The 19,853-nt window shown below is 40.7% G+C and overlaps 1 protein-coding gene and 1 long non-coding RNA gene across 2 annotated transcripts in view; one reads left to right on the top strand and one right to left on the bottom strand.

Annotated features, from left to right (window-relative positions):
- The window catches only part of LOC121515078 (coiled-coil domain-containing protein 136-like), a 40,224-nt gene extending 21,201 nt beyond the window's left edge, over window positions 1–19,023 (bottom strand). Inside the window, exons 1-3 of the mRNA XM_041795662.1 lie at window positions 19,006–19,023; window positions 18,794–18,859; window positions 4,437–4,754 (exon numbers count right to left, since the gene is read on the bottom strand). Of these exons, the coding sequence (XP_041651596.1) occupies window positions 4,437–4,754; window positions 18,794–18,845 (370 nt within the window). The 5' untranslated portion in view covers window positions 18,846–18,859; window positions 19,006–19,023. The remainder of the gene's footprint in view (window positions 1–4,436; window positions 4,755–18,793; window positions 18,860–19,005) is intronic.
- Window positions 13,034–17,050, top strand: LOC121515079. Its single transcript, XR_005992353.1, has 4 exons — window positions 13,034–13,104; window positions 14,841–14,932; window positions 15,029–15,128; window positions 16,839–17,050. It is a non-coding gene; the product is annotated as an uncharacterized LOC121515079 (long non-coding RNA).
- Window positions 19,024–19,853: the final 830 nt, after the last annotated feature.

Raw genomic sequence — 19,853 nt, 5'->3', positions numbered from 1 at the left:
AGCAGTTGGAACAATTTGGGGTTTGTTTGTTTTTCACACAGAGACACTTTGGCATGTGACTGCAGGAGCTTGAGATCAAGGTTAATAAGTCAACCCTACCAATGATCCACAGCCAATCCAGGTTCACTTCTTTGGTGATTGGTGCATGGGCAGAATTTCAAACCTACACTACATTAGGATGCAACACAATTAAATAAAACTGTATTATATGGTACATTAAAATATAAGTTTGAAAAGATACAACCAGAAATACAGCAATAAATCCTCCCGAGATGCTACATCTCTATGAGACATCACATTTTGGATTTCCTGCATGTTTATAAACTCTGCTGTTAAGATATTTGAGATAACTGTTTGGACTTCACATAGAAGTTTGACTTATGATGATGAGGGATTTGCTTTACACTTTTCAGAAATTTGCATGAAATTTTTGAGGATGTTTGCTTATTTATATTATTACAGTGTTTGATTTGAAATTTTTTGGGAGGTCGGTTGCTTTGAAATTTTTAGGTGATTTTATGGGAATTTTGAGAATTTATTGCAACCTTGTGGAATTTGATTGGAAATTTGGGGGGGAATTCCTTCAGAAATTTTCCAGACTTTCATGTGAACTTTTGGGATTTTCATTAAAATTTGGAATGGGATTCACTTTTAAATTTGGGGCAATGTGTCTGAAAAATTTAGTTAATGTTAAAGGAAATTAATGAATCTTATTAATTAATTGATTAATTTGTACGATAATTTACTTTTTTATTTTTGAAATTTATTTTACTTTTCAGAATGTTTGGGTAATGTTTCAGGATTTTTAAAGAAGATGTTCAAGAATTTTCCCAAATTTTTGGTCATGTCTTGGAAATTTTAAGGGATCTAAGTTTTTGTTGGGTGTTTTGGCAGTCTCTCATAATTTTGAAGGAAATATTCCAAGACCTCAAAATCTTCCAGTTGAAAAACACCTTTTTTTGTTAAAAGTACTTCTTCCAAATAAAGAAATAATTTTGTCTTGCATTTTGCAGTTGGATACATCTATTATCCTCATATGCAGACATAAAATTTTGGTGAAAACTACCCCCTGTTCAAAGACAGGCCTTAGATTTTACAATAATCAAGTCCCACTTATGCAAAATAAGTAGGAGAAACTAAAGCTGCATTCTAAACAAAAGCATGGGTCTCAATAGGGTGTACTGTTGTTTTTAATGACTTTCATCCTTTGAAACAGCAACATTCAGCTTCTGATTCTTCAATTGCTTTTCATAACCCATCCCAGTAAGTGTTTCTTCCTTCCTTTCAACATTTTCAGACTTTTCTATATGCCTCTAAACTTTGGGGCACACCCCTCATTCTCAGTATGAGTCATATATAACGCAGTATAGCAAAAGAGTACATTGTGTGCTCCTTTTACTGGTTGTACTTAGATATCCTTGATTTTTCCCTCAACTCATCTCACGTCACTCTCGGACCATGTAAACTCAGTACCCCCACCCACTCCACCTCCCAACAGCTGCCATCAGTCTGAACAGCTGACTCGCCCCTCTGGGAGTTTACCAGTAGTGATTCCCAGTCATGCTCTAGGGCACCCGGTCTAGAAGCTTCCCCCAGCATGTGTGCAGCCGTCTGAGGAATTCCTCCGCCACTGCCAGAGAAACAACTGAGCTCACGGCGCCATGTCTTTAAGTCTGACACTCAGTCATATACACACACTCATAAAAAGAAACACACACACACAATGAGCTCACTGAAGCCTCATACCCAAGGCCTTACTCACTGCCACCGTCCCTGAACATTAAGCTCATCATTTCTGAGGTATGATGTGATGCTCCATTTAGTACCTATGAGGACCTGACCGTGTCAGTGACTGCGCATAAACATTTATGCTTCTGCATGTTCAGATAGATTGTGATAGACAGAGGTATCTCAGGTAGAGAGGAAGGCTGTACAGGTGGAGGACAGAAGGTTTATCCTGTACTTATGTTTTAAACAAGGAGAACTTTTCAATCACTTCGACCTACACAGTAGTTTTGATCATTTATGACTTTAACAGATAAGACTGAGATCTTCTTAGCTATCTTTAACATCTAGATTCATCATTACAAGGGAAATAGTTCATGAGGTTTTTTGTTTTAATCTTTATGACTACAGTTTGCAGCTCACAAAAATGCAGAGATTCTCTTTGGGGTTAATGTCAGGCTTAATTGGCTGGCTGATCAAACACAGTAACACCATGGTCAACAAACCTGTTCCTGGTAGTTTTGGCGTCACTGTGGGCAGGAATCTCCATAGAGATTCTCAGCAAATAAAGTCATTCTCTAAAACCTCCCGGTAGACTGCTGACAGTGTTGACTCTGGACTTGATAAAGCACAGTGGACTAACAGCAGCAGATGACGTAGCACCCCAAACCATCACTGAGTGTGGAAACTGAAAACACTGATTCTGTACCTCTCTTATCTTCTTTCAGGTACCTCCATCCTTCATACCTTCATCTGAAAACAGGACTTTGGACCTCTGAGCAACAGTCCAGATCTTTTTTTTTTTTCTACTTAGCCCAGGTGAGACACTTATGATGTTTGTAGTTCATGATTGGCTCAACACTCAGTGTGACACATGTACCTGTCTGTGTGTGGTGGCTCTTGATCAACTGACTCCAGCCTCAGTCCTGTTCTTGTGAAGCTCTTCAAAGTTCTTGAATCTTCTTTGTTTGACAATCCTCTGAAGGCTGAGCTCATCCCTGTTGCTTGTGCTCCTTTCTTACCACACTTTTCTCTCCCTGTCAGTTTTTCATAAATATGCTTTGATACAGCCTCTGAGGACATCCTGTGCCAATAATTGTCTTCTGGACATTTGTCAAGTGAGCAGTCTCCCTCATTACCGTGTACTGAACCAGAGTAAGAGAATGAAGGCTCAGGAAACCTTTGCAGAGTGGACTTTTACACAATAGTCAAATAGTCTAAGATAGCACATTTTTGAGTTTTATGAGCTATAAGCTGTAATCATCCAGATTAAAACAAAAACAGTGAAATATTTGATTTAGTATGGGGTGAATCTAGACTATATGGAAGTTTCACTTTTGAAGTGAATCACAGAAAACTTTTACACGAGATTAAATTTTTTTAGATGCATCTGTAAATGGAGTTGACACATCAAAGAGGAGCAAATTCTGACAGCCAAAGGGCTGTCAATGAAATGAAAAAACAGTTTGCTTGGTGTTACTTTGCATTTATTGAGTCTATCAGGACCGAACTCTCATTTTCTCAACTTTGATTCAGTAACATTTTTAAGTAGAGAGAGATTTTCAAATCCACATTACAATTAAATATGAAAGTTAAACTCTTCAATTCTCTTTGCTATGGAAGCCTGAAGAGGACATACATACATACATTTTATTTTATTAAATCTTACAGTGATAATGAGTCCATTGTGAGTTGTTTCTTGACATCTTAAGTTATTTGTCACTATCTCGGGATAATGATACTTGATAATGAGTTCTCATCATTTTCTCACAACCTTGAGATAAAAAGGAAATATCATGCATAAAACAGTGTTGTTTGACTGGAATAACAAGATATCTGAGTCAAGATCTCAATAAAACAATCAAAACTGACTCTTTAGCGCAGAAGACAAGAGTAAGATAAAATGAATGAAAGTGTGTCTGCTTAGGGCTCTCGTACATTCTCGTGTTGCTATATTGATAAAGTCTACAAATGCTGTATAAGTGAGCCTTTTGTTCCACATTCCAACTTTTATATTGCAAGTTTTATGCAGCAGGCCTGTGTTTTGTCTACTTGCTTGCCTATCATATTTATGCATGCACACTAGTTTGCTTGTGTTTTAAGTCTCCTTGTGGCTTGCCTTTCATTTTGCTTGTGTTTACACAAGGGACATTGCAGCAGGCCTGATAATATGGTCTGCATATGTCTACATACTTGCTATTTACTGTTAAGTACAGTAAAATCACAATGTACATGTTGTGCAGATGGTAATGAATTTCCCCAGACTGCCACTGTATAATCAAAGCAGATTACAGTTATGGCTAATTGCTCTGTGACTATGCAGTTCTCCTGCAGAGCTACAGGGATTTCCTATTGGTTTACACTCTCAGAAACAAAGCTGCGAGTTGTGAAGTTTATTTTTCTTGAAGTTTGATGGAAAGCTGTTGCTTACCTCAAACTAGTATTCGTTTTTGGGAAATCTAGACAAATCAGTGGGAAAAATAGCAAATTAACCCTTTAAAATGCCAGAAAACTGGCCTAGGATGGCATATTTCAGGCTGTTGGGAAGATGTTTTCCTCCAGTTACCTACTGTGGATAATTATTTCAGGTCAGATGGCTGTGAGTAAATAATGAATAAAAGATTGTGTTGGAGGCAGATGAATGATTCAGCACATTAAATAATGAATAATAATGTCAGTGTGGCAGTGTTATTGAGGGCTCAAGGTCTCACCTTGCAGCTCGTGAAAAGCCTCCTGATGTTTGTTGGAGGTCTCTCTAGCATCATCCAGCTCCAGAAGCATCTGAAGCACCTGGGCCCTCAGCTCCTCCAGCTCCTGCTCCTCCGTCAGCGGCTCCTGCTCCTTCCTCCTCTTCTCCTCGCCCTCGCCTTCCTCTTCCTTCAGCTTCTTCTCCTCCCCTTCCTCCTCCTGAGCTCTCTCCTGGTCCATCTCCTCCTTCTCGTTGTTCTCCTCCAGGACGCCTCTCTCCTTGGCTGTGATCTCGTTGTCCATGGTGGGGCTGCACTCGGCTTTCAGATCGCACGGGTCATCTGATGGAGAGATGACAGCACTGTTTCAAAAGTGAAGCCTGATAAAGAGAGACAGACTGAAGGGTTTACAGGTGACAAACCTCCTCTGTCATCAGCCATACTCAGCCATGCTTCCAGCACGGCACAGATGGTGTTTTCTTTTGAATCAACAGCACCATCTTGTGATTAAAGTGGCACAAATCCTTTGTATACACCAACCTTTATTCCACTCATGTACCTCAATTTAGCGCTGATTTGAAGACACAAAATTACCCTCTTGTGTGATCAGGGATTTTCACAGGAAGGAAACAGGAGGCTCATTCCTTTGGGGATGAAAGCAGCCACATGTTCCTCCCAAAATGTCAAACTGTTTTGTATGTCAGTGTGTTGATCATTGTCACAAGAGACAAACTAAAACACTTGTGATGTAACTACATTTCAATCTAAGGGAAAGCAAGGGAAGTATATTTAAAGATAGTGATAGGTAAACTGAGATTAAGCTCACTGGGCCAGCAACCCAGTTAAATCTGACCTGTGGTTCCTTTCCCGCTTGTCATTCCCACTCTCTCTGTCTCAGTTTCCTTCTCTATCCACTTGGCAAAATGGCAAAATGGGTAAACCAAGGCAACAAAAAGGCAGATTGTGGCAAAAAAATTATGAAAAGGGGCAGAAAAGGTAGTAAGATGGGATTTCTAGTAGCAGAAATGGGTTAAAAGTGGCAACAATGGGCAGGAATAAAAGTGATTAAAAGGTTATGGGCAAAAAAATGGGTTTAAAGTGATCAAATTGATAAAAAGTGGCCAATATCAGTGGCAAAATGGGTAAAGTGGTTAAAAGAGGTTAAAAAGTGGCCGAAATAAATAACTTAAACATCAGAACCCAATGATAGTTTAACACACTTTTTAGCTCCACAAAGACGTAGCTGTTAGCCAGGACGCCAGCACCAGTGCTACTGGTCTAACACACCTGCATTGATATCATCAATAAATCAAAACTGGGGAAGGCCCATTCTCTGGGTCTGTCAGGGGCCCAACCAATAAGCAGTAAGCAGGCCTGGTCCGGACTATCCTGCAACCAGTGAGTTGAGGACTTTAGTCTCTGTATAGGCTGGGTTAAATCAGCTCTTGGAGTAGTGGACTTTTACACTACCACAAAATTAAAATCCCTGTAGTGACCTGTTACACATGTTGGTCATATTGTCTAAGTGATTAAACAGCATACTGCATGTCTATCTTTGAATTTCTCTGTAACTCTGCAGGCTAGTAGCAGAAATAACAAACATGATGTAACCCTAACAGAGCTGGGAAGAGGCTTTTAATAGAAGACAACACTGTTTCAATGAAAACAATACAACATGGACTGTTGAACTTGCACATTTTGACAAGTTTCTTTGTCTCCCTTTCATCCCTAAACTCTGTAAATGTGATATATTTAAGTCGTAAATTGTCAAGAACCAAGTGTCGTCCTCTGTCGTCTCACTAGTTAACTGAACTAGCTTTGCATGCCTCCTGACTAGTGCTGTCAAAAATTTCAATTGATTAATCACAGGAGTGAAAAGGCGATTAAAAAAGATATGCTGATTAATTGCCTCTCGGGTGCGTCACGCAACTGACTGAAGTAGCTTTGTAGCTTCGATTGGAACATGTGAAATTCTCTGTGCTCTTAATTTTCATAATTTTATGGATCAGGTGAATATTCTACACATTAATGCTATCCTAAATTGACTGTTAAGTCAATTTGCCCTCTGTCTTCTCCTGTTTGAACAGATAGAAGGTTTTGATGCCATTCAGAAGCATTTACTTTCTGATTGTTTTCTTCTTTTAATTGCATTAATTAATTACAAAGGCTATCATTAATTAGAATTTTTTTTAATCAGCTGACAGCAGTAGCTCTGACACATCTATGGCTTTATCTTCCACTGGTCTACAGTGGAGAAGGAAAGAGGGAAATTCAGCACTTTTATTTCATTATCAGATTATGTCTATGAATAATGAATAATGAATAAATAACAGAAAGCTTGGATAGCAGAACTCATGTTTTACATTATTCATTATAACAAAGAAGTGATCCGAGGACTCTTGCAAATTACTTTGCAATGTGTCACCCCATTAAAGACTAGAGCTTCAAAAACATTAAGTGAAAAATAAGCCTTTCAAATACAACATATGTTTACATTTAAGACTCTCTTGTGTTGTTTTCAGCTGATCTATTTTCTACATCTTTCTCTTCACTGCCATAGTTGTTGCTAATGCTAGTATTACAGTGATCATTATCTATTCACGTCATCTTACCTCTTTAAAATTACTAGAACAGTTTGAATCTCTTTTTTACCCCTTTTAGCCACTCTCTGCCTATTATTTCTTCTTTTTTTTCTTTTTTTAATACTATCTCACCACTTTCCTGGCAATTTTTGCCATTTTAAACACATTTTTACTAATTTAAGCCTAGTGTGCCACTGTAAACCCATTTTGCCAGTATAAACCCATTCTAACTACTTTTATGCCCATTTTTGCCATTTTCCGCTTTTTTATTGGCCTCCCTTAACCCATTTTTACCCATTCAAACACATTTGGCTACTTTTAACCCATTGTAACTCTTTTTAAAGAAAAGGGGTTTACATTTTGAAGAAGGCTACAGACTGTGAAATGAATATATAAACTAGAAAAGTACTTGGAGAGCGCAGACATCCGCCATTAGCCCTATCTCCCAATAGTGAAGAATCCTTTAAACAATTCCTGGATCCAGACGGTGATCCGGATCACTCCCAAATCTAATCACTTCTTCCTTATGCCATTTCCTACATTTCCTGAAAATGTCATCAAAATCCGTCCATAACTTTTTGAGTTATGGAGCTAACAAACTACCTAACAAACTAACAAACCCTACCATCACATAACCTCCTTGGCGGAGAAAATAAAATACCGGTTGCTTTGATAAGAGTGGTTTTTATTCAGGTTAAAAATAAAATAAAGTATGGTTATCACAGCCTAACTTTAAAATGAATCATTATTTTGCTTATCTGGATGGGCCCGAGAAAGCTCTCCCGTTTACCACCGCTTCCTGATTCAAATATAAGACTAAATAAAAAGTAACAACATGAGGCGCAAATGGCAGAGTGCAGTCGTTCTCAGATGGTGTGGCAATGCACACTGGTGTGGATTGAGGCATGTCTAGGTGTGCTATGGAAATTTATATGACCATACCTTACAATTACAACTAGACAGCAACTAAAGATAATATAAAACAAGTGTTAAAGAGGCTGTTTTGCATGGATAATTATGATGAGCAAGTATATTTTGGTTCAGTCTCAGGTGTGCACTGAACAAAAAAGTTTGAACACCGCTGGCCTTAGTGGTTAAGGCACGCAGGTGGTCCTGGTTCAGGTCCAGCTTGTTGCTACTTTCCTGCATGTCTCTCTCATCCCTGTTTCCAACTTTATCCACTGTCCTTCTCTATGAAGTCATAAAAAGTAACAACATATTCATTTTAAAATCGTTCCAAAAAAAGATGTTTCAAAGGTGAATAACTGCAAAAAATGCTCAAAACTGGACAGAAAGGAGTTGAACTTATGGGACTGCAGTGGTAAATAAAAAATGTTTTAAACTGGTTGAGAGAGCCTCAGATTTAAAGATACGTTATAACATTGTTGCTCTTTGTGTTCCCTTATGTGCTCACTGAATTAAAATCTGTCACCAGTAGATGGAGTCATTCAGCCGACACCATGCACAGAAGAGTAGGGAGGAGGTGGGCCTGTGTGCTGAAGCCATCACAATGACTCACCACTCAGTAATGCACCTCAAAGTTCACAATAACACAAAGCTGCTGCTGCTCATAGTAAGAAGGATGACAAACACACGCCCCTGTCATTTTACACTACGTGGTTTTTGTTTTGGTTTTCCTCAACAGCTGTTGTTGATGTGGGCTTGTGAAGTCAAATGGGATGTTGTTTATAATGCAGATCTACAATTATACACTTGATTTGACATTGTTAGAACTGATGCCTGCTGGAGCTGCAAAGACAAGTGCAGAGTGGTTCAGAAAACTGTACATAGTTACAGCACGACATACATTTTACTTTTCATTAGGAAGACAGTTTCTCATGTTAGGAGGATTAGATGCAGTGTAAGGCAGAAAATATCACAGTGGGAATGTTTTTTAAGGTAAAAAAAGAAACTCTCATGCCCCAGTTGCTCACTGTAACTGAAAATTCTGCTGACATCTCTCACCCTGACCAGCCATCATCTCGCCTTTTTCTCAAAAAAATTTCTTGTGCCCTCCAGGGTCAAGTCCATCTCAGAAATAAATTGATATGTTGCATCACACATTCATGTTGGAGTGGTCTCAGAGCGCCTGGAGATTGATGTTTGGACTCAGAAGGCAGTGAGACGATGAGGGAGATGGAGCAAGGAGGAGAAGAGTGAGACAGAAACCAAGTGATGTGACGAGAAAAGAGGTGCAGCAGGGGACAGAGCGAAGCATTAACTAAAGATCTACCTAATTAAGAGTGATGCTCACCGGGGTAATCTAGGCTCAGGGGATGCTTCTATTTCTTGTGGTAATTATTTCTCAGCCTGTTGTTCCCCTCTCTAGAAGCAATTCTTTCCATCACAGCCACGCACATGCAACATATTTTTTATTAAATCTGCGTGACATTAGCATCCTTAATGCCTTCTGTCTTGTAATAATGTAAATGTGAACAAAGCAGCCCCCGGGAGGAAAGTGAGAGGTTTCATGCAGGCTATTTTGTCATTAAATTTTGATGCTGCTGTAATGAGAAAGTCATAAAGAAGAAAGATAGTGCTCTGTGGCAGGAAGAAAGAGCAGGGGCTGCTTGTATAGCCGGCGGCAGCTAAAGGCCATCAAGAGACAAAAAGGCGTCCTACTGAATATCACTCATATCCAAATCCTTGGCTCTGTCTGAGTCAGAGTAATAACTCCTGAAAAGCTTTGCCAAGTGATAAGCATTGTATTTTAGCTCTTTTGTTATGTAGATAGAGCTCCTAGACTGGCATGGATGGACACAAATAGAGAACAAATATGATACTGTGATCAGATTATAGTGACAGTACAGAATAAAGCATTAAAGACACTTTAGACAAGGTAGGAACCAATATGACTTTTCCTGACCTGGAAACAAAGCCAGGCCTTTAGGTGTCAGCCACTACATAGAACTGATTTTATACCAGTGCTACCTTCATGTAAAACATGCTCCTTCTTTATTATGTAAGGCAGCATAAGGCTTGAATCAAACATTGCTTCTTAACTGTGTAAAAGTAAAAGTAGCAGCTGTGGAGAGATTACAAGGAGCTGAAGAACTTGCTTGCATAGCAGGTATAAAATACCTCTAAACATCTGCCACTTTAGCTTCTTCTGTGGAGTAAGGGGAACTCCCTCCACTTTTTCAGAATAGCCTTTAATTCACAACATGCACTCTTGAAAAGTTCTTAAAATTAGTGAGGATGCCCCTGAAATTCTCCTAACTTGCCTGTTCACATATTCACCTCACAGTGGGAGACTGGGTGGAAGCAGAACATGACATAAAATGTGGAAATGAAGCAAAAGTTTCCACAATACTCTTTCAGTTTATGCCCTAATAGGCCTACTAATAATACTTATGAATGGATGTCTTCACAGTATATAAACTTAGCGCAAAAAAGTGAGGAAATGTGTGTTTGGTAGATTATTTCTTTGTTGTAACAATGCTCCCTGGAAATAAGTTGTATACTGTTGGAAAGCCTTTTTATTTCCCTTTATAATGGTGCTACATTTGTAAGGATCATGCATTTGTGGGATGAGCAGCAGAGTTGACAGGTTTTGACAATCACATGCCACATGTGCCCTGCTACAGTGGTCAGTAGGTATCTGCTCCAAGAACTGGCTTGCCATGTTTTACTGATCTGGATAGGGCAACTTTTGATCTGATATAGGGCAACTTCAAGCTGGTGTTTCGCAAAATTGCTGCAGCATTATTTGGAGTGCCCCAGTACCATCTCCAAACTGAAGACTGCACACAGCCAATCTCTGTTTTCATAGAGCTGCCAGGAGACCTGCCATGACTGCCCCTCACCATCAGGCCCGTTTGCGCTGGTGTCGGCAACACATGCACTGGAAACTGCACATGTGGAGGAACGTTATGTTCAGCGATGAGTCCAGATTCTGCCTATAGCAGTTGGATCGTAGGGTGTGGAGAGAGACAGAGAACACTATGCTAACTGTTGCACCAAGGCAGTGTGATGGTGTGGGTGGGCATCTCCCTCACTGGAAAATGAGGCTTGTCATCATTTGAGGGAATCTCAATGCAGAGAGATATTGAGATGAGATTCTGCAACCAGTGTCAATCCCATATCTCCACAGTCTGGGACCGAACTCTATCCTCTAGTATAACAACGCTCGCCCCCCACAGAGGGAAGTTTTTGAGAGACTACCTCCAGAATTTGGGAATGGAGAGGACAGAATGGCCTGCCAGCAGTCCTGACCTCAACCCCATTGAACACTTGTGGGATCAGCTTTGGCGTGCTGTTTGTACCAGAGTAACCAACACAGCCACATTGGCTGACTTGTGACAAATGCTGGTTGAAGAATGGGATGCCATCCCACAGCAGTGTGTGACCAGCATGAAGAGGGGGTTCCAGGCTGTTGTGGCTGTGTATGGTTCCCATGTTACTGAGGCTCCTGGTTGTTAAATGAATAAGCTATTGAATTGCCAATATGTCTTGCTTCTTCAGACTTCAATCATTTAATTTACCAAACAACTCCAAAAAAGAGTCAATGTCAGAATAAGCTATTTGGCATTGGTAGAGAAGATTTGGCAAATTTTCAAGGGCACAACCCACATACTCAACTCTGCATGTTCCTTATAAATGTGGCACCATTTAAAAGGGAGATAAACAGGCTTTCCAGTGGAATAAAATGTGTTGCCTTCTTTGAAATAATCTACCAAACACAAATTTAGTTACTTTTTGTGCTAAGTTTAGAATAGAGCAGAAGGAAGCACTGGTTAATAGGAAAGAGTATGAAGGAGCTTTTTTATGCACACAAAGATTTTCTGCTTCCTGTTAGTTGTGTGGTATAAACAATATAAACCCCTCAAGCTTCCCACACAGGTATTTTCCTTAATATTTCCTACTGTGTTCATACACCAGCTCTCCCAACTTTATGTGGATTTTTTGGGGGTGATAGTAAAATTGAGGTTAATGATATTGAATATGATTCATATTCACACATGTAGCTCAACCTGAAAAATTCTCTTTCAATTTTCAGTCCACAAGAGTTACCTTATACATGTTCTGTTCTTGCAATATGGTGCAATAGAATATGATAAAAAAAAAAAAAAAGGTACAATATCATATGATACCTTACAATACCAGGGTACCTGCAGGGTCTTAAGAAGAATTTAGTTTGATAAATCAATTTAGCAAAAATCAAAACTTAAAAATATTGATGTCTTGAATTCAATCAAGACAATGAGGTCTTACATTTTCCAGCTGTTCAATTTTTATATTTGTCAGAAGAGACTGTAGGCTAGTTTTTTCCTTTGTTTTTACATTTCTTTTTAAGCACAAGTGAGATTCCGATGGAACTCCACCAGATCTGACAACAGTCTGCACGCTTGTTGAGCTATCAGTGCATCCTTTAAGCTCCGCTGTGTCCCTAGCTTGCAAATTGACTGTGATCGAGTGATGTGTGCATGCAAATAATGGGTAAATGCAAATTTTTAGAGAAGTGGTTGGAGCAGAAGGTGTTGGAGCAGAGACCGTGGCATGTTAATATTTTACAGAATTTTGCATAGAAGCTTTTGCCTAGTGTAATACTAGTGTAGAGTCTGTTAATGTGAGGACTGCTAGCATCTCAAAGAAGGATTTGTTTGTGTACTAAAGTAAAAAAATACTAAATGCATTTTTTTTATTATGTTGTCACATTTTTATCTTGCAGTCTGCACAAAATACGAACAAAACTGTCATCAATGTAAACGTAAGGAATGGAAGATGTTATGGGGTCTTAAAGTATATTGAGATGGACTTGAATAAGCTTTAAAAAGTATTAAATTTGATGTCAGGTTTTCAGGATAGGATAGGATAGGATTGGATGGATACTGTGTCTAAGGATACGATGCAGTACAATGCAATGTAAAACTATATGATTTACAACGAAGTACAATGCAATACTATGTATAATGATATGATAAGGTACAATACAATGCAATATTATACAAGTTTGTTCCACAGGGAACTTGTTACTATTAAAATGCTATGTTTTATCTGTTTGCTTAACCAGTTGCTTTTCATATTCTTTCATCCGAGGTGCTGGTTTAGCTAAGTTGATGGAGCAGTCACCCCTGCAGAGGCTGACATCCTCATTGCAATGGTTGGAGGTTCGACTTTAGATCCCAACACTATTCTGTGCATGCATCCCTCACTGTCTCTCCCCACAGTCTCTCAAAAATAATCTTTAAAGATCTTTAATCCCCTCTTACCTCCTACTCCTTCCTTTTGCTTGTAACTTGACAAAATGTCTGATTATTTTTTTTTCATTTTACAACTGCCAATTATAATTAGCATTTTTCTTTCTATTAATTCTTCAGTCTGCTAAGTTATCAGTACTAAGTTTAGTGTTAGCACAAATTTAGGCTTTATTTATGTCATCCATTTGTTGCTTACATGTTGTATTATAAACAAATATTGTAACCTTACTGTAAAGGTTGCCCTTGGTTCTCAACTGGTCTATCCAAAAGAAACACCCCCACCTCGTGAATGAGGAATCACCACCCGAATTTCTCATAAAAACTTAAAGAATTTTAATGAAAATATTACAGTTAGGTAAGCTGTCATGCCAGATTGACTGTTTCACATACTAATAATCCAACTGCCTATAGCCAGTGTTTGGAAAGGGCCAGACTCCAAGTCCAGTGATATCATGCAAATTCAGCTTGTTTTTTCAAGCTCTTGATAAATTAACATATTAACATGGAAAGAAACAGCTTTGCTGTCCCAAAATAATGAGATTAATAAGTCAAAAATTTGAGAAAACAATCTAAATTTACTCTTTATGACAGAAAACAGAGTGAACTAAAATATTACGATGAATGTCTGTTAAGGGCTCTCGTATGTCATAGACTTTTAACCCACTGAAAACAGCTCCCAGGAGCTCACTTTGGGCCCAAGAAATCATTCTAGATGTTTAATGGACAGATTCAAGAAGAGTGAATTTGTTTAACTGAACAGAGTGATCCTCTCAAAATCCAGACTACTGACATCAGCTCAAGATCAAGCTTTTTGAGTCTGTATTTGACTGATATCCAACAAAAAAGTTTCAGACTGGCATAGCTATGCTGTGTATACCTCCTGACACTTAATGGGACATACCTATTGAGCAATTTAACCCTTATCAGCTGACACAAATTTCCTTCACATCATCACTGTAATGGAATTGGCCTCTACCTGAAATATTAATATTTTTATCATTACCTTAAATTCTGTAGGTCTGTCTACCATGCATTTCCAAACAGCTTGTTAGTCATTTTACTCTTTTAAAACCTGTGAGTGAACGTCAATGTGTCGTCCAGCAGAATCAGCTCCAGGGACACCTGTGATCACTCTTCTGCATATTCGGCACAGAACTGCTCTTTTGTCAAGCAGGGATTGCATTAGACATGGGCACCGCGTGCATACCAGAGCAGGGACAAGCAGGAGACTCATCTTAGGAGCTGGTATTCCAGCTGCAAGGAGAGGACGGCTTTATCTAGCCACAGCACATTCCCACCTAATCACATTGCAGCAAAACACATTGAGGATGTCACTGCAAGCAGTGTGCCACTTTAGAAATGAGACAACAAGCAGGCTGAGTGTTCTCTGTCAGCGTCACAGGAGGAGCTGCCGGAGATTGAATTTAAACATTAATGTGGCGACACATAGTCCTTTGTTTCGCTCCTGATTTTGGAGCTCAGTGATGGAGGGGGGGGGGGTGTAATGAAATTTGCACTTTGCAAAATTGAGGAGCAGAGTGCTGATTTTTGCAGTGCTGGGATATGGGACAGAGAGGTTTAACTAGCACCACAAGAAAGCCTTTAAACAATCAGTGTGATCCTGTGTTTTTATCTTTAATATACAGCAGAATGAAAGAGAAGATCTAGCCAAGGTACGCCTGCAGAGGAAGAACTGTAACATCAGCACTTTTCAAAATCTTTATCTTCATGTCTGCAGGTGCTACAGTTAAAATTGTTACACAAAGCACTTTTTCTGGAGAACTTTTTAATGTCATTATGATTCTTCTCCATTCTCCCTTCTTTTGCCTGTTAGTTAATTCTGCTTTCACAAGATTGAGGTGCAACATCTGGAGCCGAATCAGCAGCAAGAGAAGTGATGGCTCACTGAAGCAGGAGCTGGAGGCTGTCTACAGGTGCAGTGTGATGGATGCATGTGCTGACTCGAGCTTGAAAAGTGGATTAGGAGGACAGGTGGTGGTGCTGGCAGTGTAGAAGTGGGTTGTGAGTAGCATTTATATGTCTGTGTGAAGACTACCTGTTTAAATAACCAGCATGTGACTGTGCAGGGTGAAGCATCACTCTGTCGTTTGACCTCTTAGCTCCACTTCTGGTGAATTATGCACATATATGTTATCATGCCAGTCTGCAGTGTTTAAGCTGCATTCGTTAAGTGCCGGTATGTTTGCAAAGGATCTATGCCGCTGTGTAGGAGGGATGCATAATGCACACCACCCCCTCCTACCCCGGCTTTGAAGCCAACCCAGCAATGATGTTGTAGCTTTTCCCCTGCACTGGCACACTTCCTCAGCATCACATAACACGGTGCAAGCGAGGGAGGGAGGGAGGGAGGTGGTTGTCAAAAAAGCAGAGATTGTATGAGAGCGGAAGAAAGACAATAAAAGACACATGAGGAAGGAGGAGGATGCTGACACGGCCTGGGGCGACTCGAGCTGCTCCGTTCATGAAATGAGCAGGTGAAGCTGTATGCTGCTTCATCTCCATGGTGACCCCTGCACACCACATGGAAAGTCACTGTGGTGATTAAGCTGTGTTTTTTGTCCACTGTAGAAACCATTTGCTTTGCCCCACACTCAGGCAGTCTTATCTCTTCATGGTGAGGTCACCGTAGTATGAGATGTGCTCACTTCAAACAGATGAGGGATAAGCCACAGGGATGAGAGGTTAAAGCGAGTTTATTAGCATCTCTTTCTTTTTGCTATGAGGCTTTAAAACTCCAGGGAAAGCTGTGAAAAAAAACACAGTAACAGAAGAAGCAAAGGAACGAAACAGGAACCACAAGCACCAACGAGTTGAACTGACTTAATTAGCTGTTCTTTTATTAAAATGGAGAATCCATGTTTGCGCTTTCAAAGGGAAATACAGGAAAGTGGGTCAACGCTATTGAGATGCAATGTAGAATCATACGCTGTAATTTGGCCTCATTAGATGAGCATGCATTTAAAACTGTGTCAGTGTAGGTGATTGGTTCAGGGAAAATGCTTTTTATGTGCAGTTTAAGTGCGTGCATGTGCAGCTACTCCATTAAGAGACAAATAAGGGATGAAAACAGCTGATGCAGAGATAATCTATTTGATCTCAAATCAGTGATTTCCACCTGAAAGCAGTCTCTCTGGGAAGTTTGACATTGCTTAAATCAGAGCAGAGGAAGGGGATACCACAGCTAAGCGTGCAGCTGCCAAATTCAAAAAAAGGGATAAAGACCCAGAGGGAGAGAGAGAGAGCGCTTTAATGATAGGTTGACAATGCCAAGCATTTGTGCGAGGGAGGAGAAAAGTTTCAAGAGATCCATAGAATAGGCTGCAAGAAAGAGCCCCACGAGTTCACAAAAGTTTTAGGGATTTTTTCCATTAGGCATCCAAAAGAGACTAAAAAAACATGTGACACTCAGTTTGGAAGCCTGCTCTCAAAATGAAGCACTAAAAGTCTGATGGAGGAGAACGCAGGAGTGCAGGGGTACATGTCACATTTGAAGGGCTTTTGCAGCTGAGAGAGAAGGAGCTGGAATGCCTGAGTGGGGAAAAGCATGCAGAATTTGTTTTCCCTCAGCCCCATGACGAGCCATGTTAAACACTGAGAACCTCATGTTCTTGTGTTTCTCACAGATCTCTGCAGCTGCAGTATCTACAAAGTTTGTCTGAGGCAGCAACTTTGCTGTTTATTAGTTCCAGAGAGCAGAGAGGGATCCTGTTTGTGCACCCTGGGGACATATCGTTGCTGAAGTGAGCTTCACATCGTGAGGGCACAACACTGGAGAGGAGTGGAGGGAAAGCAGGAGAGGACAGAGGAGAGAAACACTGTGTGGGCCGAGGCAGGTGCAAAGGTTTGTGTTTATACAGGCGCGTGCGTGCGTGTCGGAGGGTGTGTGTGTGGGTGCTGAAGAGAGCAGAGGATTGCGATGGAGAGAGGGGGAAGAGATATTGAGTGGGAAAGCAGAGAAGGACAGAGAAAGATATGGTCTGCGACTCGTGCTAGTGGGAGGAACAATATGGTGCTCCGATGACTGTGAGAAACACAGACGGCTTTAAAATGTCAAATCAGCCTCTGATGCTGTTTTTCTGATCACGTGTCCATGTTCCTGCATCTGTATGTGGTAGATTTAGCTGGAGATTTTTGCAGCGTCTCTTGCAGTGCAGTGTGAAATTGAGCGTTGGAAATAAAAGCCTTGAAATAACTACTGTTCAGAACACAGCCATTGTTTGTAGTGCAGAACAAAAGGCAGCTTAGTCTGAAGAACCCAGACTAGTGTCTGGCTAGAATTGACCTCAGCCTGGACTGAATAAATGCACTTTAATCCATTTAGATCCCTGAGTCTGTGCAATTGAAAAAGATAGGAGTTAACACCAGCCATCGCTCCATCCACTTTTCTTTTTCTCTGTGTCAGAACTTATTATGGTCAATAAGTCAGGATTCACGCTACATTAAAGCAGACACTTGCCACACTTGAAGCTGAATTTCTGGCTTTAAAAGCATGCCTCAGGCTGTGATGAAAGGAAAGAGGTCCCCTGAGTTAAAACAACAGGAACAAGCTTGTTAGGGAGGGGGGATTTCTCCTGAGACAGCATCCATGTTGGTCAATACACAAGCTCCAGCATAATAAAAGTAATAAAGGAAATTACTCACTGATCAAAGTGGTTTAATAAGTCTGCAGCTAACTCTGCAGATCAGGAGGGAATTAAGCATTAATCCTCCAAATGCATGTTATTAAAAGTTCAATTTTAGGGCAGTCATATGCAGGAAAAGGAAGCCAGATCCTCGCAGCATGGCCGATGGTCAGAGGGGCCTCTGACCCGTGTATCTCTCTGAGCACCAATAAACATCCTTTTTACAGAGCCCCGCACAGAGCTGCTCTGTCTGCATGCTCATTCGAAACACGCTCAAAACACGCTCTTCTTCTGTGACAGACACAAAAAAACATTCCACACATTCTTCCCTCAACTGTTGCACACAGACAAACAGCACAGATTCTGTAGGGTAAAGTGGTTTGAAGTTACCAAACAAGCTCGACAACAGCTCTTCCACACAACCCCTGCAAAAATGAATTTTCCACAAGAATAAATCAATGAGTTGAAAACAATCAGAGCATTTAAGAGGCTGAACTAGGATAAAAAAATCACACTATGCATCAGGTGAATAACATATGCAACTCATCTACCACAGACAGCACTAATGACTACATTATTTTTGCTTCTGGCTGCCAGACACCCATTACCTGGCAGCTTGTAGCCTCCGTCAAACGTCCACAGATGCCATAGCTGACAGTAATGCCCACTCGGTCAGCCAGTCTGTCAGCTCCTAATAAAGACAGGCTTCCACAATAATCTCCACACCTTCCTACCTCCTGACCACCTCTCTTTATCTCCTCCGCCTCCTCAGTTCACAATCCCACCCCTCACGCTGCAAGTAAACACAGAGATAAACATCAACCCTCCTCTACCTCTTTTTTTTTTTTTTTCTTTGCCTGATCACATCTGATCTGTAGTGCAGGGCTAAAAATAGCCTCACTGCATCCAACAGCATATAAACACACAGCAACAAAACACACAGCAGCAGCACAGACCTGTAGAGTCCAAAGCCTCCTCGATGAGTGGAGGTAAACGCAGTCCATCCATAGCCCCCCTGTAAGCTGCAGCAAAGAGGGAGAGACAAGAGGAAGAGAGTGGGCGAGAGAGGGTCAGAGGCTCCACACGCCCACCTCAGCTGCAGGGAGAATGAGGGGAAGAGAGAAAGAGAAACACACGAAAACTACTCAGCACAGCGTCAGGTACTCACACGCTTGCACACAACGCAGCCTTCAAATGCACAGTAACACTCACACACAAACAAGCTCTACCTCAGGAGAATTTGGGAGGATCCGGGGAACTGAAGGCTGAGCTCCGGAGCGTGGGAGAGATGCCGAGAGGAGAAGAGGGGAGGAGCGGAGTGCAGGGGAAGATGCTGTTTTCCAGACGGCAGGCTCCGTCTCCCTGCACATTCAGACCTCCCTCTCTCTCTCTTCTTACACACATACACTCTTTCTCTTTGCCTAGTAGTTTACTCTCTGGTAACTATTTTTGCTCTCTTCTTTTAGTAACTACTTCTCTTTTTAAAGTGCTTCTTCTTCCTCTTCTCCACCACTTAAAGATCAACTGAAAAGACTTCTTATTTCAAAAAACTTAAAGTTCCTGTGAGGAACTTTTGAGTTGGTGTGATGTAGACAGCCCCTGTGGACAAAAAAAGATGTTTTATCTCTTTGCTGATCCCATCTTGTAACCTTGCAAAGCAGATAGACAGGCCAGATTCAAAGTCTGTAATCAGGCAAATCCATCTTGCAAAGCTTCAATCAGAAACGATTGAGCCAGATTTGAGAATGGACCGGACCAATTGGCTTCATTTGACAAGGCAGTAGCTATGGGCATGGTTTAGTTGTACTGAAAGCCAATAGCAATGGCTGCCACCGGTGTGGCAGTTGGCTCAGATTTAGCCATAGTATAGTGGCAGTTATATCAGAACTGAGCCTCATTTCTTTATTAAAACAAAAGCAAAGAGCCACACTGAAAGCTTCTCTTGGTAGAAACAATGTTGCACTTCTTCCTGCCAGCCTCGGCACAAGTTTCACCACAAACAAGCACCACTGTTCG

The sequence above is a fragment of the Cheilinus undulatus genome, linkage group 9 (assembly GCF_018320785.1).
Source record: "Cheilinus undulatus linkage group 9, ASM1832078v1, whole genome shotgun sequence".
Taxonomy (NCBI): Eukaryota; Metazoa; Chordata; class Actinopteri; order Labriformes; family Labridae; genus Cheilinus; species Cheilinus undulatus.
The sequence above is the reverse complement of the archived record's forward strand: the minus strand, read 5'-3'. Positions and strand labels throughout refer to the sequence as shown.